A 21,153-nucleotide genomic window follows, 5' to 3' on the forward strand; every position below is an offset into this window, starting at 1 on the left:
TGTGGACACCCCATTCCCTGGAAGTGTTCAAGGCCAAACTGGATGGGACTTTGAGAAGCCTGATCTAGTGGGAGTTGTCCTTGCCCATGGCAGGGGGGTTGGATGTAGATGATTTTTAAGGTTCTTTAGTGTGTGGAAGAACTCCAAGGCAACTATTTTTCAGTATGTTTGAAATAGAATTACTGGTGATGTGGTCACTCCCTGCTACAAGCTCTTTGATGCATGAGTGTTTTCCTTGTTGCTTTGTGGTGTTTAATACAACATCCATTTTTGAAACTCGAGGGTTTTGTAGGTCCTACTTGGGGTTAGTTTCATGCACTGTTGATGCCCGGTGAAGGTGCCATGTTTAGCTACTCTCTAGATGTTTAACCTCTTCTACAGAGTCTGAAACTGGTTGTATCCAGGCCAATAATCAATACAAGAGTAAGATCCATGGTTCGCTCTTGTTTCCAGGGAACTTTCTTGGTCTGCAAAAGCGTGTGTAGGTGGTAATTAAGAGTTTTCTTTGGAAACTGTAGGATGTGTAAGTTGCATCTGAAATTCTATGGTGTAGACTTCTGTTGGATATACTTGGTACAGGTCTGCTCTCTAGGTATTTCTGGCAGGTATTAGCTATGTTATTTTCCTTCTCAGTATTGCTGTGAGTAGTGTAGTCTGCTATATTTGCTATTACCTGCTAGGTGAAGAAGAGTGGTGCTGTAGTAGAATGCAATAGGTTCCAGATTTTTTTTTTAAGAACCAAAAAAACTGTTTGAGACTGAATAAGGATGAGTCCTTGAAGGCGTATTGTTTCTCAGATTCATTCAGTTTCAGGCTTAAACTGGTGTTTTGAGGACAAGAAGTCTACTGTCATAGATCTGACTTAGACTTTTTGTTTGAAATGGACTGGTATCATCCGAATACAGTATTGATATTCAACACAGTGCAGTAGTACGAAGATAAGAGATCTCAAATTAACAAGGATCTGTCTTCATAGATGAGAAGTCAAGCTAATACACAAAAAAAATACTTTTCTGTGCTCCAGCAATAATGCAATTTTACAGTGCAAACTGTTCTCAGACTGGTTTTTCAGTCGGACAACTTGAGATTGAAGTACTTTTGTAATGTAAGAGCTGGAATCGCTCGTTATAAAACATAGAGGCCCCTCTCTCTTCTCTCCAGTGTAGTTCCTCGTTGCCCAAGCATGTGCATGTTTTTATACCAGTTACGTGCATGATGCAAATGATGATGAGAGTTCAGTGTGTACCTGGCTAGCAAAAAGAAAAAAAAAAAAAGAAAAGAAAATCTGGACTTTCCAGGACTCTTTCAAACAATTCTTCCAAAACAAGACTTCTCTCTTTTAGTGCTCTGTTACCCCAGGAGGAATCTGGGGTGTTTTGGTTCTTTTTGGAGAGGTCCTCTTTAGAATACCAGTGTTTAATTTCATAACATAGCTGTTCTTTTCATCCAGGCCTTCCTTTGTTTTCACTTAGTGTAGAACATTTTGTGTTCATGGAGGTACATCCTATTGCTTCTTTGCCTTGGTCTGTGAGTAAGTAGCATTAAGTTATAAGAGAAGCAAGGTTTTGCAGGGATAGAAATATCTTTTGACTGATACAGTTGGAAGAAGAGTGGATAGGCTTTTAGACACACAGTGATGTCTTCAGGTTTACCTTGGGTCAGAAAACCTGCCCATTTTTTCCAACTGTGTCAGCGCATCGAATAAAAGTTACTACCCTTTTTGGAGGCTTTGCTGCTGTTGTTCAGTAGGTCAGAACTTTCTGTTCTGTTTCTGTGCCTTTTGGCCACCTCAGCTGCTTGAGCCTTCTTTCTTCTTGGAAATGCAGTCTAATCTCTGCTACTAATCTTTATATTGTTTCTCTTCTGACAAAGCTTCATCAGTACTTTATAACTGTGTGACTGGAAAGCCAAGAAGAAAATCTGAGATCAGGTGCGAGATTGTACATTGCAGGGCTGTTTAAGGTCAGCTTCGGCCATTTCCCTGAAGCTTTCGGCCCTTTTGGAGGTGGGCAGGGACAGTGGGGTGGCTGACAAAAGGTTGAAACACGTTTTTCATAAGCTTCTGTTAGATGGGTGTTGCTTACCATGGCCCCATTACAGCTGGCCTTTATCCTAGCATTACTCAGATGCAACCTTCAGATCTCAAATCCTTTGGGTTATGAAAAACAAAGACAGTGCTTGTGATTATTTCCAGAAATACGAAAAATGTCCATCTGTGACAGCCTGCCTTTTCTCTTGCATCCAGCTAGTAAAGGATCTCATTTGAGTAAGACTGTAGTAAATGTAATATAATTGTGTAGTTTAGGCTTCTTCTGCATGGGGGCGATGACTAGTTCAGATTTTTTTGTCCCCACCCAAGGATGCTCCCTTGTATTTGCTGGCAGGTATGATGAACTGACGTACCTACTAAGCTACAAGCATGCCTGTGGTTCATGATGGCAGGACAACACAACAGGTTATATCAGCAAAGGCATGCTGTTTTCTCTAGGCAAATCATAACCTCTGCCAGGTCTCCGTGGTATAGATGAGGAAACAGTTTCCACCACAGGCAGCTCTTCAAAATGGACAGCACATCTCTTCAGTGGGCTGTAGTTCAGTGGCCTTTTTTCCTCCTGTTCTGAAGATACTTTCAAGATTGTTCACACATGTAAGCGCTTTTTAAATATACAGTTCTTCAGATAAGTTTAGAAAGAATGGCTTCATTCACCATCCCCAAATCTGTAGCTAGCTGATGTCTGAATCATAATTTCCAAGTCAGCGTTGAGATGGAAAAAGACAGGAGTCATTTGTTTAACAGTGGAAGAGAGAAAAAAAACCCTCTGTCGTATCTGGGTTGGTTTTGAGCATCTCTGCCCTTCTGTGATGCTCTCTTGTGGGTGAATACACAAGGACTTCTCTCTGCAGCGCTTGACCATCACAATAAAGTTGCAGCAGATTACAGCAGGGTCTCTCCCAACCTCATAAGTGCTTCCTTTTTTTAATTTATTTTTTATTTACACTGTTTGAAGTGCTTTTCTGTCTGTGTCTTCAAGCCAAATTATTATAGCAGAGGAAAACAGTGTCTAAGATGAAACTTCAGGCTCTAGCTCATCCCTTCTGGCACTTTTCCAAAGCAGTTGGTCACTCCTGGCTGCAGCTGAAGTTGTGCAGAACCACGGTTGGTTGTATTGTAGAATAGCTTTGGATGTTGACTTTAGGGTCCATATTTCTGCCTGTATTATGAAATAATTTCTGCTAATATTATAAAATACTTAGAGAATATTGAGACTAAAATATTTACTATGTGTTTGTGTATGTCTTCTTTGTATGCATTTTATCATACTGATCTGTTTACCTTGAACGTTGAATTTTTCTGTGCTTTGTAGCAGGTTGTGTTGTCATCTTCCCCACACTCTGGGACTGGGACATAGAGTCTGGTCTCTCTCATGAGCATGTTTTTCCATCCTCAGAATCAGTTTCATGTGGTCATCCTGTCCTACTCCTGCTCTCTTGGTTCTTGTCTGGTTTTTAAGCAGATTGTTTTGCTTGTAGGGCTTCCCAAGTGACTGCTCATACTGTAGATCTGAGGAAGAATATCAAACAGCAAAATGGATAAATAGCTCATTTTGTCACTTCTAATTATAAATGATGACAAAAGAAAGTGAAAATTCTTTTGTCAGAAATCTTGTAAGTAAACTTGTGTTTGAATTAAAGCTTAAAATGCAGACTCTTCTTTCTGAGATCGGGGACTGATTTATTTTTTTTTTCCTAGAGCTACAAAGATGCTTCTTTGTACAAAGATGAGATGCTTCTTTGGGTGCAGTTTCACAGTTGGCATGAGTTCATCCTGGAGCGGGTTCAGTTCTCTATCTGCCACCTTGCATGTTGCTGATGCCTCCCTTATGCATATTGGTTCATATATTAGCAAAAACCTCTTAGAGGTTTTAGGATTTGGATCACCTTTCTTACCTGGCTGTGACCATTCAGCTCCAACTGCAAGTGTTGGGACAAGGGAATGAAGGGGGCAGACCTGCGTGGCCAGGAGAAGGGCAGAACTGTCCTTTCCATCATCAACTGGAGGTGAAGCATGCTTGCTGTGAAACTGTGCCTAGACCTCTTTCTGAAGAGTTCTGTTTTTCACTTGGTTTGTAATAACTCTCCAAGCAAAGAGTGAAAACAGCTCTGCTGGGTACTAACTTAAAAGAAGAAAACAAGTTTTTCTGGCAAGTTCATGTTTTCCAGCTCCCTTTGTAGGAACAAAGATTTTTGACAGTGTAAATCTCTTTACATCCCTCTAAAACATGAGCAAAGAAGCCACATGTCTCGGGTGGTAAACTACCCTGCCTCTGCCCAATTTGTATGCAGTAGAGAAAGTGCTGCTTAACAATAAATGAGCGCACACTAAAATGACATCAAGGCATGATTTGCATCAGTGCGACTACGGAAATCGAGTGCTAAGTTTAACGTGTCTTCTGCAACGTAGCGTCTGTTAGGCTGTCCCATTGCAGCACATCTGCCTAGGCTGTTCTTAGCGGCTGCCCCACTGAGGCTGAGAGCGCTTCCAGAGGTATATTTCTGGGGGGTTCTCTCTGAGAAGGGAGCCTGTTTTGTTCTGCTTAGTTTTGTTGCTTTCCTTTAGAGCTTGATAGAAGTGGAGCACACGCGCTGGTTAATAAACGCTAGCTCGTTCTGTCTCTGCTGGGTCCTCAGTGGAAGGAGCCCAGTAACAAGTGTGTGGTCTCAGCAAGAAGTAGCTTTGGAGACAGGTTCCTGGTCCTGTTCCCAGTTCTGTGCTGGCTCATTTGTAAGCCACTTAACCCTTCTGTCTTTATTTCATTTTCCCCTATCTGTGTCAGTGCCAGCTGAGAGGGACTCTTGACTAGTAAGGCGTTCACTATTTTGAAGTTGTTTTTTAGAAAAAAAAATGTAGGGGGATTTAATTTAAGAAGGAAGTTGGGGGGCTTTGAAATAAATCCCAGTATTATTGCCTCTTTTGTGGACTTTTTTTTTAACTTTATTTTTTATCACATGAGGTTTATGCACTCCAAAATAGCCAAATGGCATATTTCAGAAATCTCCTTGTAAAGTTCTTGGGCCCCTAGAACAACATCAATCCCAAGGGTTTCAGTCCCAGATTAGGGGTTCTTTGTTTCAGGTAAAGCTCAGTGCATACGTTGCTGTCTAGCATGTGTTTCTTCCCTCTCCTCTTGTGTTGATGAACATGTCTTGTTTATCATAAGCCTTATTGCATTAAACTTGTGTGATCGAAATACCACTTCATGTCGTAAAGTCGTAGTAATCAATTGTGTGAACACAGTTGTAAAAAGTTGATTTGAGGGTTGTGCCCTACATCTAATATGTAGCTTGTAAACAGTGCACACTCCTGGTCGAAGGGAGGAGCTTTCTCTCTTACCTAATGTTCATGTGCTATCAAAAATGTGCTTACAAACCAAAAGGAGATGTGCACAGACTGTCAGCCTGAATCGGTGGTGTGGGTGGTTCTTGGCAAAATGCATGAGTCTCTGAACCTGGTGAGGAAATTTTTAACCGTGGTGTCACAAACTTGATGCATTAGCAACAGATGTCATTTTCATAAGCCTCTGCTCTCTTAGGGAGCACAGCATGTGAGCGGTATGCACAGTCTGCATGCAAAACGCACAGTGGTTGATGGCATGAAGTCATGTCTTTTAATACACGCTGGCTAGAAGAGCACCTTGGTGTAACATTGTGAAGGTTTGGCTTTGGGGCTTAATTAGACCAAGACGACGGAGCTCCGTGTTGTGCATGGAAAGTCTGCTTGAAGAATGTCAATGAACTGAAAGTCGGAGCAACCATTCTGTTAAAACAATACTTAGCTCTTGCCCCATGTGGTTTTATTTGAGAGCCGAATGCTGATGTGAGTGAAATGAAATAGGAGAATCCTGTGCTTTCCATCCTTTTCCTTTCCTCTTTCCATGCGTGCAAAAAAAATACAATAAATTTCAGAAGGGGCGTGAACTCCGCCACTCTGCTAGGAACTATTTCAAATTAGTAAGATAGGATGTGACCGCTCTGCTAGTGCGATAAAGACTTCATTTAAATTGAAGTCGCTTGGGAATGAGAGCCACCGTGCACCAGAGGCATTTAAGCCTGGCAGTTGTTTTTGAAGCGCTGAAGAAGGTGGTAGTTCCAGAAAAATGAAGGGGGAGAAACACAAAGATTTGCATCTGTAGCAGCGTAGCTTAGAAGGGAGAGAGAAGTGTGTCTGGCCTTGCTATCTAGCTGTTACAGTCTGTCAGTATTTGCGCATCACCAGCATGCCTGAACAAAGAAAGAACTTGCACTGGTCCCTCAGCTTTTTTTGGTGGGGTATAGATTTATTGGGATCTGAAGAGGGGAGCGGGGAGGAAACCACAAAAGCACCAAAAGCTTTGGATTTGGATGAGTCAGCATTTCCATTTGACGTGATCATTCAGATTTTTCTAACTCATCCAAATAAAATAAAATCCAACCAACCAAAAAGCCAGCAACCTGGGTCTCAGCCTGAAATTCATTTGCTTTGCAGAAACAAGAGGTTTTGAGTTATGCAAGTGCAAATTTTCCTTGAAGAGTATTGTATGTAAAACCTTTTTTTTGCATTTGTTTATCTCCAAAACAGTTTCATTTTTTAAAATGAAAACTTGAGCCTTCAGTCCCTCCTGTGGACAAATAGCCTTACATGAGGTCTTGTTTCATTTTAGAAAAATGAATTGCTGCGCCGGTGGGGTAGTATTTGATTGCTTTAAAAGTTCCTGTCAGTGTTTTATTTTTGGTTTTTGTTTGTGGACTTGCTGTGCCTTTTGCCCGGCCGTATTTAGTCTGCATACTAAATGTTAGTCTGCCCAAACACTTTACTTTGTGCACTTAGCTTTTTTTCTTGGTTTTTTTTTTCTTTCTCCTTTTTTCTTTCTTTCTTTTTTTTTTTCCTTTTGCTTTCACCCAGATGTATTTTAGACCAAGACAGATTTTGCTCCGATGGGCCGGATTTTAGTCCGTGCACTGAATTTTAGTCCGCAGACTAAAAATAACCCGCGGATTATTTACTAAATCGATTCCCTCACTGAGAACTACAGAGACCCTTAAGTTCCCGCCGAGCTGTACGCGTGGGGGGCTTTTCACGGCTCGCGAGTCCCGCTGTCCGTCCGTCCTCCTGCCCCTTCCCACCACGGAGCGCCCGCCCGGTATTGCCTCGGCGTTGGCGCCCCGTGGCATGGAAGTGCCGGCGGCGTTACGGTTGCCGCGGGCAGCAAGCCGCTCGTGTAGTTCTTGGTGGGCGAATTGAGCAGCTTTCCCGGCGGAACTACGTTGAATGGGAAAAAAACAGACTGCAGGGGGTTTTGCTTTTTTTTTTTTTTTTTTTTTTAACTTAGGGCATTATTCAAAAGGGAGGTGGGAGGTGACAAATTGAGGGGTAGAAAATTCTTTTCTTAAGAAACGGGTGCGACAGGTATGAGGGGGAATAAACCCATAATAGAGAGAAATTGAGTCCATACCCGCACTCCTGAGGTGGTACGTCCAGATCCTGAAGAATCCTAAAGAGATAACGCCAGCCAACAAAATCCAGTGGCGGGGGAAGTCAATCCAAAATGAAGAATAATCCGCGGCGGCCTGAGGCACTCGTAGCTCACGCAAATTAAAAGCATCCAAATTCAAAGTACAGATCTCGGATTTTTACTTTCTTTTCAGCACCAATTATAAATTGCTAGGGGGGTGGGTTTTTTGGAAAAAAAAAAAATTATACAAACCCACCCAAAAGTTTACATTGCGTGTCTCTGGGACAGATTTACAAGTGGGATGCTCCTTTGGGGACAAATTAATCTGGCCCCGTGTCTGTGGAAGTTTCAGGACCAAAGACTGAAAATTCTTTATAATGGGAATCTCAATTACCCTTTTAGTTCAAGTTAGAGTTTTGATTTCAATTTTTTTTATTTTTTTAGTAAATGCACTGGCATTGGAACATAAATTTAATATAGAGATGTTTCTATACTATGCCTCACCATTGCACAATCGATTTTTTTGGCATACACTGTGGTGAAGTTGGACTTGCTGCTATGGAGACTGATGTTTAAAGTTTCTAATTGTATAAACATTTTCTATGTCCCCCACACCATGGATTTCTTATAATATTGGCTATATTTTTCCTTGCTGGACTATTCTCTTTTGGATTGACTCCCCCTGTTTGGATTATTTCACTGCATTATCATCTTTAGGACTCGTCAGGAACAGGACATTTCACCTCAGGAGTACGGGTATGTACTTAAACATTTTTTCAAATTACTAGGCCTAGCCTTGAAAAAATGGAAAGAAGTGCTAAAAGTGGAATATTTTGAGTTCGAACCACATCCCTGAGGCAGCAGCCAGGCCAATGTTGTAACACAAGGTGGTAGAGATGAGATGGGCACAGGCCTGTAACTCGCTTCATGTGTTAGTCACCCCTTGTTGCAGGGGGAGGCTTTGTGAGGCCTTATTTTCTTGTTCTTTGTTTTTTTTAATTATTCTTTTTCCCCTCCCTGGTTTGAAAGCAGTTAGGGCAGACTTCAGGAACTGCCTGCCTCAGGCAAGCTGAGCAGTTCTCAGTGGAGTTGAGGAAACAGATGTTAGGGTTTTGCTGACTTGAAAAGTAGGAGTTTTAAGAGTGGACAAGTGAGTACTCCTTTTACAGATGGCAGATTTGAGACTGCCTGCCTGCTAATTTGCTAAAGATAAGGGCTTGTTGTCTTTGCCTTAAGGAAAAAAAAATACAATTTTTTTTTCTTTTTTAGAATCTGTGTAGTAAATGATATGTGAGCTGTCCTGAGGGAAAAACACAACTGAGAGTGAAGTACTCCAGTCTCAAGCTGTGGTAAATCAAGCCTATTAAAAAAAAAAAAACAGTGCGAAGGTGCACGAGGAGACCTGAGTGGTTTTACCTCATGTTCAATACCAAGCAACTCCACTTCTGTGGATTTACCTCAAGACATGCCCATTTGTGCTCCTTACCATGGGGTAAAAAGAAAAAAAAAAAATTGTTGTGTTTCATTTTGTGCTTTTTAATTGGAGGCAGCCTTAGATTCTGTTGTAGTCAGGCCGTGACTTGGGAGCAATACTTGCAGCTTCTGCTGCCCCTGCACGTGACCGTACGTTCACGGCGTGGTGGTCGGCAGAAGTTCTCTGCCAGCAGTAGAAAGCTGAAGCCTTTCTTTTTGTCATTATAGGCCTTGTGCAAAAACCTTTTCTGGTTTGTTTCGCAATAACTCACAAGCAGGAATAAATTCTGTCTCTTTGGTCCCCGAGTCAGGATTCCCTGCCACACAGGTCAGTTAGTCCAGCACTCACTGCAGCAAACCCATATGCTCCTGAGCCAGCTGGGTGCCAAGGGCATAAAATTTCAGTCCCTGGAGAATTTAGCGTTTGTATCTGATTATAGTGGGAGGTGTCCCTGCCCATGGCAGAGGGGTTGGAACTAGGTGATCTTTAAGGTCTTTTCCAACCCAAACCATTCTATAATTCTCATTTAGGAGAGCATATATGTCTTTGGTTTAAAACCTACTTAAGGGGTGCCTGTGCAAGTTCCTCATCTGTGATTAATTAGCATGTGGTGCAGTGATTTTGTTTAATTTTTATTTATTTATTTTTCTCTTTGGTGCTGTGTGGCTTGGGTTCACCTGTGCTGGTGCAAAAAGCATTTTGGTTTAGCTCAATTCGTTCCAAAAATGCTGGCATCAGAACTTAACGCTCACACCCACCCCACTCCCTTTTCCCCAGCCTGTGTATCACCTGCAACATAGCGAGAGGCAAGTAAGTGCTTGAGGAGGCCATCCAGGTCATGTACGTGATTAACTCGTATTTTGCTTTTGACGTAATGAGAAAGGAGGATGGGGTGTGATTAGTGGTGGGTAGAACCATTCCTGGGGGTTTAAAACAAAGCTGCAGTGAAGAACTTGTTTTGTAATCACTCAAGGTAAAAATCTGTTCAGAGTAAAATAGTTGGTTCTCTTGATGCAATTTTCAGCTGTCCTTACAAATACCAAATGTGCAGGAATTATCCCAATAAACTTATGGAAATGGCTTGCCAGAATAAGGTCACGGAAGGAGTAACTTGCAAATTAGAGCTAGACATTTCCTGCACCCCACCCGTGCTTTCCTTGTTGTTCTCCAAAGTTGAATAGCAGCCTCCATAGCAACAATCTGACCTGCCTGCCTGCAGAAGTCCATGTTAGTAAGACTTCATTCACTAGCCAAAAAAAAGAAGAAAACAAAACCAAACCAACCCAAAACTGTAGTGGGGCCTTATTCAATTTTGACGTTCAGTGAATCCTGCTCATTTGAACCCTCCTCGTCACCTTCACTCCACCCCATATGCATGGCTGGTAGCACCTGTGTGTGTTCGTCATGATCTTTTGAATTAATTTCCCCTTCATTCTTAAAGTTGTTTTTCTGAGTGCGCTCTCATGAAGTCTCTTGCTGGCATTGCACCTTCACTCCAGCGCAAGACATTGCAATTAACCCTTTCTCAACCCCAGGAACTGGATTTTCCCATATACTTACTGGAGGACTGTGATTAGCACGAGCCACAAGTTTTGTTCCAGCTTGTTGGGCAATGAGAGGTTTAATTGCTCTGACTTGCTTCTGGTCAGCAAAGAAAAGGAACATACCCAGACAACCTGTTTCTCCTTGCTTCTTGTTTTTGTTTTGTTTTCATGTTTTTTAGGTCTTCCGGCCCCGCACTCCACCAGAAGCAATTGCGCTATGTAGCCGTCTGTTGGAGTACACCCCCACTGCCCGCCTGACTCCCCTGGAGGCCTGTGCGCACTCTTTCTTCGATGAACTACGGGACCCAAATGTCAAGTTACCAAATGGGCGAGAGAAACCTGCACTCTTCAATTTCACCACTCAAGGTAGCCCGCAAGCGTTGAAGGATCCCTTCGTTAGGAAGATAAATGCTTGTTGTGATGCAAGTATCCGTCCCTCAGTAGGACTGAGGTTATGAAGCGGTTGTGTAACCAGCTGTCATTTTCAAAAAGAGAGGAAAGGGACTTGGGGAAATGGATTACAGGATTTTCAGACACCTGATGCCTTTGATTCAAATGTCGTGCAGGGTACCGAGGGTGGTTACTATTGCACTAAGAAGGCTTATGTTTGCAGTTCAAGATCCTGCAACTCAGCTCATGGTTTAGTGTGAAATACCACAATCAGTGGACCGTGGAGATGAGATTATCAGTTTGGAGATGATCCTTCTCCCTCTACCTGAAACACCGTAGCAAGGAGTAATGCATATTGGGTTTGGCAGGGACGTTTGTAATGCTGCTGCCTGTTTTGGTTCTGAATGCGAGATGAATGCAGAGGCTTTAGTGTCCAGGTCTTACGTGCTGTAAAGTTCATCTGCCATTACATCGACTGTAAAAATTGCAGGCAACTAACTTTTTTTAATCTGAAGCCAGAGTGGTATCAAATTTTAAAACTGTGTTGTTTTGGGTTTTTTTGTCCCAGAAGTCAGAAATGTAAAACTGATATTCCCTCTAGAACCATTTTGCCTGCCAAGACAGACAATTTGGGAATTATGTCCTCTAAACATGCTAAGAATTAATTTTGGGTCATTTTTTTCTTTTCTTTCCTTTTCTTTTTTTTTTTTGGTAGTGATTAGCTGCCAGTTCTCACCCTTTGAGCAAGAATAGATCTGTGTGTGTTTTCTCTTGAAAGTCTAAAACACCTTTTGGCTCAGTTAGCATCAGTGTCATTTTTCAAACACTTTAGTGCATGCAGTGCCCATCTGCCAAAATATGAAACAGTCCTCTATTTCAACATGTGGAGGCCTTTCTTAAAAAAAAATTAAAAAATAAAAGGGCAGGGTAAAGTAAGCCGAAAGAATTTGTGTCTGTACAAAGTAGTGATTTAAGCTGCCTAGAAATCAACTTTTAATTTGCTTTGAGTGGCTGTCTTGCAGAAGGTAAATATATTGAATATATGAAAAGATTTCTGAAGCACGAACACCTTAAAGCATCCAAGAAGATAGCTCATGCTTTCAGGTCACTGTCCTCTGTGCCGATTCCTGCACCTGTTGTTATGAATGTAGTACTTGTGTTACAGGCCCTCCCTTCTTACAGTACTCAAGAATTGCCTTTTCTTCCAGTTCATCTTCAGTAGCTAAGGTAGTTTTGATCCCAGTATCTTAATACATCTCAAAAAAACACCCAGAGGCTTTTTTTAAATAAGTACGTTGCTTAGCACGTTGATTTTAAGACCTTTGTAATTAATAATTATGTGCAGCAGTGAGTCTCATGTAGCAGCAGTCCTCATTACGACCTCAAGATACACAAGAAGCTTTTGCTCCTCCTGTAACCACTGTGTGGTCCTCGCTCTTTAGCCAGACTGTGCAAGGTCCTATCAGATTGGCTAGTCCAGAGCAGAAATCCCAGCTGCGAGATAGATCAGGTCATTGGAAATCAGATGACAACTCATGTGAAGTCATCCATGGTAATTAAAAAAGTAATGAAAGACATCCTTTTGTTTTGAACGGCATTTCTTTTCAACAGACAATATTAAGTTTTAGAAGTGTTTTATTTGGCTATGTCCAGGTGCCTGAAACCCATGAAGTAGGAGGTGACTGCAGAATGCTTGAAGGCAAAATTGTTAGAAGTGACAACATAAAATGTGATCATTAATTGCATTGGATTGATTTTCAGAAAGAACCTAGGCATCACAGCAAATCTGCTGATCTGGGCACTGATGCTGCTCAGATAAAGTCTAGAGAAAAACAGTGAGAGTATATGTGGAAGGTAAAGATCATGGTCTTTGGCTGCCTGCAGTAGTTGTAGGGCATGTAGGTGTTTATTGTAGAGATGAGATCTGTCCAAAAGCTTTATCTGGTCATTCTTAATGTCTTGCCTGTAAGTTTCTCCTAATATTTAAACAATCTTATAGGCTGTCTGGGGTTTGAAAAAATTACTTTGGCCAAGGAGATATCTCCACTAGCCACAGAGATGCAGTTCAGTGGCTGTTAGACCTGCAAGACAGACAGTAATTTTTTATCCTTAGCAGCTGAATTTTCAAACAATATGTGAAATGACTACCATCTCCTGATCTACTTGTTACGTGTCAGTGATTGTGCTGGTTAACAAATGTTACTGTCACTATGTTGGCCATTAAAGACTGTAAAATTCTTCTATGATTCAGCACGTAGGAATGGTTATCATGGCAAATTACTTTTTTTGCTAAAATGTCAGGCAGTTTTGGTGTCTTTTTTTTTTTTAAAATGACCCTGGTTTGTGACCCTTATACATGTGTATATTTCCAACCAAACTGTTTCAATGTGACCAGAAATCCTTAGTGTGACCATTTGAGTGCCATCTAGGGTTGTTTGGTTGTTTTAGTTTTTTTAGATTAAGTATTTCTGCTCAGAGCATGTGGAGGGGGTTAGAAAGGAAAATTGATGAAACTTGTGCTGTTTCCAGCACTTTTCTAGGTTGAGGTGAAACTGCTGGAGTAATTTGAGTTACATGAGAAGCTTGTCATTGTGACAAAGCAAACATGATGCAAGACCCATTTTTCCAGGGGATTCTGGGAGTGTTGATATATCAAGTGTGATGATACTGAAAAGAGCACACTTGCACTGTTTCCCATCACCAAGCATTTTCTTGCTTTTGGGGAATGAAAATGATCTGGTGTTCTAGTAAAACTGGACATGTTCATTTCTGCTCCTTATAGAGATGTAAACTGGCTGCAAATGACAGGAACAGGAGAAAGCCAAAGGTGTTCTCCTAGCTTTTGTGAATGGAAGTTGGGTCTCGTAAATGAATTGGGAAATAGCTGCTCTGTTCACATCATGGTGTTGAAGACTTTGTCTGGATTGCCTTGATGAGAAATACCTTCTTGCCAGCAGTATTGGTTGTAATTAACCCAGCCTTAAATTGCAAGTACGATTTAGATAAGCAGGCTGCAGTTCAATAGCTTGTCCAAATATTGCATTGGAAATCACTGAGAACCGAGTTTCTCAATACTTCATAGACCACAGATACCACAGGTCAAACTTTTTGTCTTCGTGTTGACACATCTCATCCTTACAGACAGGATAGTTGCAAAAACACAATAGAACAAAAATTCAAACAAAGTCTCAAGCGAAGCTGCTATTGAACTTCAGCCAGAAGAGCTCAATTTACTCCAGATATTTCTTGTCGGCTTGTTTTGTTTCTTTTCTAAGTGAAGCATCAAGACATTCAGAAGATGCTGAATTTAAGAAACTTCATACCAAGAAAAATAATGCAGCGTTTGAGAAGTGAACAAGATCACTCTTCTAGTCTCTATGCAAGTTCTCGAAGGTAGCTTCAGGGAAATGGTTGCACTTAACCTTAAAAAAACAACCAAAAAATGGTGTGCTTGCCATAATTGGTGCTGGGAAAGCAGGTGCCCTGGCAGTGTTACATGAACATATGGGAGGAATGAGAGTGGGGTCGAAGTGCCGTTGCAAGGATGTTGTTCTGTCAGACCACCTGGTTCTTCGGCTGCAGCGACGCGGGCAGCCTGTAGCTGAGTCCTTGAGGTGCCGCTTAGCGCTGCAAGGTTGCAAATGTCATTTGGTTTCCTTGACAGTTTAGGTTTACTTTTGTTTGGGTCACAGCCCCGTATTGCTGCCAGTGATGAGTAGAAAATAATATGGGGAGGATAGAGACTTTCAAAGTACCAATGTAAGCAGCAGGTTCCCAGTAATAGCAGATTTCAGAAACAGCTGTGGAAAAGGAGCAACGTTTTCTGTCAGGGAGCAGCTAATGCCCAAGAGCATATTGAAGTATAGTTTTATCACTGATGTTCAGCTTTGACACTAGAGGATTCATGTTTCTTCAGTTTATTTTCCCATTCAAAATAGAGACATTAATTCTGAATTATAGTAGGAATATATTAATTCTGAATTATTCCCATATGAATTGGACGATTAGTATTTGTACAACTGCTGTGAATATTGAGGCCTTCTAGAAGGACCAACTAGGTTTGCTTAGGTATCAATGATTATTACAAGATAGAGTGGTTCTGTTGCAGGTAGTGGAGCAACTTCTGTTTGATTCTAGACCAGAGCTTGTGTTCGTAAGTGCTGAAACGCAGTCTCAAAGTGTTTAGTAGTAAGAGACTTGTGAGCAGGTGAGAGTTCTCTGCATCTTGCCTTCTCAGCAGTAAAGAAATGTAACTTAATGGAGGGGGGAAAAAAAATCACCAATTACACTGCTGATCCTTTTAGGCCCTAAATTTAAAGCTTGTGTTAAAGAAAAGCAATAGGTTCTTAAAAATGAACTGAAATAATTGAATACCACATACAAGACCCACTTACTGAACTCATGGCATGATTTGGATGGGTTTCTGTACAGCCCTTGCTGTCTTGGAGGTCTTACTTAAAAAGCTGTCGGTTGTCATCTCCAGATGACCTCCTGGTGCTCCAGAAGCCGTCAGTCTCCTTCCATGAGGTGACTGTTCACATCGTTTTTATCAGATATTGCTTTCTCAAGAGAGAGACAGTCACTCCTGTTTCTGAAACAAACAGGACCTGTCTTGTCTCGGCTTAGTCCCACCTTCTGGTGCTCTTTCAAGAGAATCTAGTGCCTTCCAGAAGTTTGTAATCTGTTGGCAATGTGTTGCCCTTAATCCTCCCGCAGTTGTGGCTGCAAGATGCTTGTTTCTCGTTCCAGTATGCATTGAAGCTATATTCGATTTGGAGCCTAAAAGACGTGACTATTTTTCCCTTGATTAACGTCTTCAGAAAGAATGCATGTGTTGTTTTGTTGTCCATTTAAGTTGCCCAGCAGACCAGTTCCCTTTGTATTCCCCTGTGCTTTTAAAGGAGATGTCACCTGTTCTTGGCCTCGCTCAAGACAACTCTCTGTGAGAGATTGGTCTTGGGTTCCTGGGTCCTCGAGAAAGTGATGGCTTGAGTGAGCCAAAGAACTCGGTGCTCAGAAGGAAAAGGCATTATCAGGCCGTTGATAAGGACAGATTTGGCTGGTTCTTTGGTGACTCCAAAGCTGCTGTCTTTCTCTAGGGAATAATACCCTTGCACCACTACTTGTAGTTTTGATGGTTGTGTTCTGGAGACTGCCTTGCCCAAGTGTCGCTGCGGTTTCCTCTCGCTGGTTGACAAAGAAGGAAACTTGACTTGACCTTTGGCTGCAAGGTTGCCTGTACGAGGTGGGAGGGAAACCCAAGCCTGCATGTGGGGCTCTTCGTGGACGATGAGCTAACTGTTTGTTCCACCTCCCCTCCAGAACTGTCAAGTAACCCATCTCTGGCTTCGATCCTCATCCCTGCTCATGCCCGGAACCAAGCAGCTGCTTCAACCCCTACAAACGCTACAGCGGCCTCAGGTGAGAATGTGCAACTGCCTGCCTCCCTTCCCACCCTCGCTCCCCCCTCCCCAGGCACCTTCCCTCTGCTGAGGCCCACAAGCTGCCTCGGCCTTCGGGTTAAACAGGGAGGAAGAGTTTGTTCCAGCATCCCCTGAAACTCGGTAGGTGGTTATTTGGGTGCTGGCTCTGCTCACCAACCCAAATCCTAACCCAGGGCACTTAAACTCTCTGTTTGACTATTTAGTTTGTTGGTCCTTCTCATTCAGAGTTTCAGTATTTCAAAAAAATCATTATTGCGCCTGTTTTTTAGCAATCCTTGTGGATTGGTCTGCACCTAATTTCTGAGCTCTCAGCCAGTCTGAATTTAGTACTGAGTTGGAGCTCAAGTTTGTGATGCCTGGGAAGAGAAGCAGCAGCTAGCTCAGTACACGTGGCCTCTGTGGAGCACGGATGGAGAGGATTTTTTCCCCGAAGGCGTTAGCGCTTAGAAGTCTCGTTAGGGAGTTCAGTCAGCGTGCTTACTGCCTCATCTGACTTGTTGCAGTTGCTACGTAGCAACTTTGTTTGTGTCTTCTTCTGGGCACAAGGCAGATGCTCTTTTGGGTCAGGGCCAGCACTCACTGAATTTCTTTTTTGCCTCTCTCACTCTCTCTCAAGTTTCCATCAGAAACCTTTTAAAAGCTCACTGTTTGCCTGTACCCACTCTGTATTGTGTTCCGTTTGCAGTGAAAGCTTAAAAGCTTGGGTAGTGTCACTTGGGAGGCTCCCAAAGAAAATCCCAGGTGCTGCAGGATGTGGCAGAGGTGATTCAGTATGTGGCTGAGTCAGCCCTGAGTCAGCACATCAAGCCACGAGCTGGCTGTGCTTCCACATGGGTCCTGCCTGCACGTTAGTCCCGTTCGACACAGGCTCTGACCCTCTTTGGAGGTGCAGGACACTTACTCGGTGTAAGAGAGCTGATAAGGAAAAGCCCTGATTAAAAAGGTACAATCAAAATGTGCAGGAAAGGAGTTGCGGGTTGATGTGCCGGGCAGTTAGGCGATAATCTGATGCGCTTGGTCGAGCCAGTGCTGTGTAGAAAACGTTTGCATGTTCCGGGACAGATGCACCCAAGGGTGAGAGATGAGGCTTGTCTCTGAGAATGTGGAAGCAGCAGACACACAGCCTTGCACAATTTATGTGCTTTGAATTTAAGAGAAAGCAAAATTGCTGTTTTCACATTTAGTACATTTGTTCCATACACTTGGCAGTATTTTGCAAGTAGTTGTGTTCTCTGTTTTCCTTTTTTGTGCATCTGTTGCTCAACAACGAGTGAGGGAAAAAAAGAGATAAAGTAGTAAAAGTGATGGAAAATTACAAAAATACAAATATGAAAAATTATTTTAAGCCCTTCTGAGAAATCTTGTTTCACTTGATGTCCCTCTCATACCTTTTAAGAAATTTTCTTTTCTGAGATACAAGTCCTGTGGAATTAATGGGGCTAAAAAAAATCTGGTTTCACCCTGCAGTTTCTAAAGGCTTATGTGAGGGGAAAAAAATGCATTGAGCTGAATCCCAAATGTGGAGTATACAGAAAAACCACCAACTCCACCTTACCAATGTCAACGCTTAAACCTTCTGTTTGCAAGGGCTGCCCAGGGTTGGGATAGGACCTCTTATAGTTCATAAAACAGTAAGAAAAAACTATCCTTGCAGCTTGAAAACAAGTTGTGAAATTAAGTTCAGTATTGAGCAACTTGCAGCTTTGAGTTTCTGCAGCACAGCTGGTTGGTAGTTTCTTACTCCCGTAGGAGTTTCATCAAGATTGTGATTTTTAGGATTAGGCTGTGTATGAGATTGTTAAATCTGTTGTGCTTTGTGTGCTGATGCTACACTTTAGAGATTTTTGTAGAAAAGGTCCCTTCTTCATTTCCGCCCCTGGCACATCCCAGAGCCGTAGATTCCTATCTCTTTAGCAAACTGCTAAAGCGGCGTAGGAGCAACTCTCCCACCTTAATGCAGGGCATCCCGATAGGCAGGAGATGTTTCTGCAGAATGTTTGCTTGTGTGACTTAAGCAATACAAGTTCAGAAACCGCTTTTTTGAGCAGTGATGATGCAACAAAATGTAGGTCTCGAGGCAATTCAGACGGCAAAGCAAGTTATGTGTAACTGCAGTTCCCGTAGTTGGTGTGTAACGTGCATCTCTAGCAAGCAGAACTGATGCTGAGGTTCAAACGTCCGGCGGAGTTGCCTGTTCTGTCAGCTCGAGGTATAGGTGCATCAGCATGCAGCATGCTGGTTAATCACTGTCGGTAATCCGGACAGGTTGCTGTTACCTGCTTTCAGGTGGCTCCTCCATTTTCATCGTTGGCATGTTGGTGTGCAGCTGTGCCAGAATCTCAGCTTTTTTAATAAGGTGTAAAAGCGCTGCTTTTTATCATGCACCGAAGCAGGGGCAGAGAATAACTAGAAAAATGAGGTTTAGAGTTAAAACTAGAAAAATGAGGGTTACAGAGTAACTAGAAAAAATGAGAACTATTTGTCTGAATGTAGCAAAATAGTGTTTGCCAGGACACTTAATGGTGGACTGTTAAGAGGTGGAAAGATTGGCTTTTCAACAAACCACGTTAACAGTGCCGGTTTCCTCACATACAAGCCCTTGTGCTAACCAGTACGACACATATGTGCATTTTTTAAACTTAGCCAAAAAGAGTAATTCTTGTTAACTGATAGATTCACAGTGCTGATTTCAGCAGCCCAATGCAACAGTAATCCTTGGATCCTAATTTTAAATTGCAGGTAGGCAATTTGAGTGTTAAAGAAAATTTATTTGTTGTGAGTTTCATCTTCTCTTGAGACGTAAAGCTGAACTCACTGTCCTAATGGAACTGGGCTTTGCAGTGGGAGTATGAAGCCTTGCTGCACTGGCATTAGTAAAGTCACCTGCACATCGGTGAGAAATTCTCCATGATGTTAGTGGCCCATCTCGAGCAAAGCGGAGGAAAAGGAAGATGGGATTTGCTAGCCCCTGCTTCAAACGGTGTGCTAGCTTTCTGTGAATTGTGCTGCCTGTTGATGAAAAATGCCAGTGCTGCTCTATCTGTGTGGGTGCTGACTTTTGATCTAGCTAGAGGAGGAGAGGAGGGTTACATGCCAGTGCAGCCACAGCATCTGAGAGGGGAGCACACCCGACCAGCCAAACCCGTATCTGGTTGTGTGACTACATGGTTTTTTAGTTCCCGGGTCAGGCAGTGGCAGGAGTTACCTCTCTGTTAGCCAGCGTTAAGGTGGGAGGAGCGGAACTGCAGTCTGCGGGGGGTGCTGGGGCCATCTCCTCAGGCATCCCGCTGCGTTGATCCCCTGTAATCCCGAACACGATCGTGTGCCTGAACTCTCAGCAACAAAACAGATTAGAGCTGGTCTTACCTGCCAGCATGTGGCAGTTGAAAAAGACCCGGGTGCGCCGTAAAACAAGATTTAGTGCCTTGATGATATTCCTGTGGAAGGAATTTTGGGAAACTTTAATTCCTGAACCGGGAGAAGAGGGGTGAGCAATTCGCTCAGGCTTCTGCAAGCTCAGCACAGGGATGAATCCAGGACAGTGACACAAGTAAAACTTGCGCATTTCAGGCTCGCCAGTTTTGCTCTGAGCCTTGGATTTCTACATTCGTAGGCAGGCACAGTAGGAAAAAAAACGTGCTGTACTCCTCCCTGCACTTGTCTCCTCAGTTGTCCCGTGAGAATTCGCAGGCTGCTGGTGGTTTTATTTCTGTATCTTTACAGATGAGCAGCGCGTTCTGTCAGCGTTACAAATCCGACCAGCTAATGCTGTCATTAGCACTAATGGGCTTTCTCAGGCTGAGTTGGTGTCTCTGTCTTTCTCTGTGCTGTAGCCTCGTCTTCCCTTTCCGGGAGGTTTATGAGGAGTGTCACGTAGTTCCTCCAAGGAAGCTGAGGCGTTACTCTAGGGGAAAAGCTGATCTGGAGGATGTGCTCTACATTGACAAGAGATAGTTTGCCCTCTGTCAGGAGGAACTTTTGGAAGCGGCTGACACTTAAGCCTTACTGTTCAGAGGTTTTTTATTTTTTCCCTCGCGGAGACATCAGGTGGGTAGTTTAGGACAGAGAGGCTGCCCAGACCTCAAACCACAGTCTGCTGTCTTGTACCAGAAACCTTCCTGTCGGCTCCTCACTTTACTCCCCAGCAGGGTTTCTGTGGTGGCGGAGGCCACTGCTTTGCAAAGCAGATGTTTTAGCAGCGTTGCTGAAGGCCTAAACTTTCGTTCTGTTGTGCCCAAATACCAATTCCTTGCAGCAAGAAGGAGTAAGTAAATGCCCAAAGATCCTTGTTGTGCCCTTTTTCTGGAGCTTCAGCAAAGAGATGCTAGAAGAAGCCCCTCTTTGTTCCCCAAAAGTCCTTTCGGTGCAGAGTCAAAGAACAAGCTGGAATGCCAAACAAAATACCGCATTTTCTTGCAGGTTTGGAGCCAGTAAAGCCTCAAGCAGGCTCTGCGCTCTGTCCCAGACTGGGTGGATTTCTGTGTGTTGTGAAAAGCCCCGTGTAAATGGTCTTGGGCTGCATCACCTGATTTATTTCTGGTTTAACATGTGGCGTATATATTCCTCAGGAGCTCCCCCATTAGAGCGATGATAGAGAAGGAGCATATGTTACATGAAGTAGCTCCGTCCCCTCCTCTTTTTTTTTTTCTTTATCTCTGCTCAGTAGCAGTGTAAAATGATTTCAGCCTGTGTTGTCTTCAGGACTAGGAGATCAAAAGGCATATTTCATTTCGGCAAAGGAAAGACAAGCCCTTTCTGTACACGTACAGAGAAGCCCTCTGCCAACAGTTACAGAAGACTCCAGCTGAACC

At 42.9% G+C, this 21,153-nt stretch overlaps 1 protein-coding gene across 1 annotated transcript in view; it reads left to right on the plus strand.

Moving 5' to 3' along the window:
- GSK3B (glycogen synthase kinase 3 beta) overlaps window positions 1-21,153 on the plus strand; it is a gene marked incomplete at its 5' end in the record, with an annotated part of 51,503 nt that overhangs the window by 28,215 nt on the left and 2,135 nt on the right. Inside the window, 2 exons of the mRNA XM_009864586.1 lie at window positions 10,688-10,874; window positions 16,221-16,319. Of these exons, the coding sequence (XP_009862888.1) occupies window positions 10,688-10,874; window positions 16,221-16,319 (286 nt within the window). The remainder of the gene's footprint in view (window positions 1-10,687; window positions 10,875-16,220; window positions 16,320-21,153) is intronic.

This window comes from Apaloderma vittatum, unplaced genomic scaffold, assembly GCF_000703405.1.
Source record: "Apaloderma vittatum isolate BGI_N311 unplaced genomic scaffold, ASM70340v1 scaffold17482, whole genome shotgun sequence".
NCBI lineage: Eukaryota > Metazoa > Chordata > Aves > Trogoniformes > Trogonidae > Apaloderma > Apaloderma vittatum.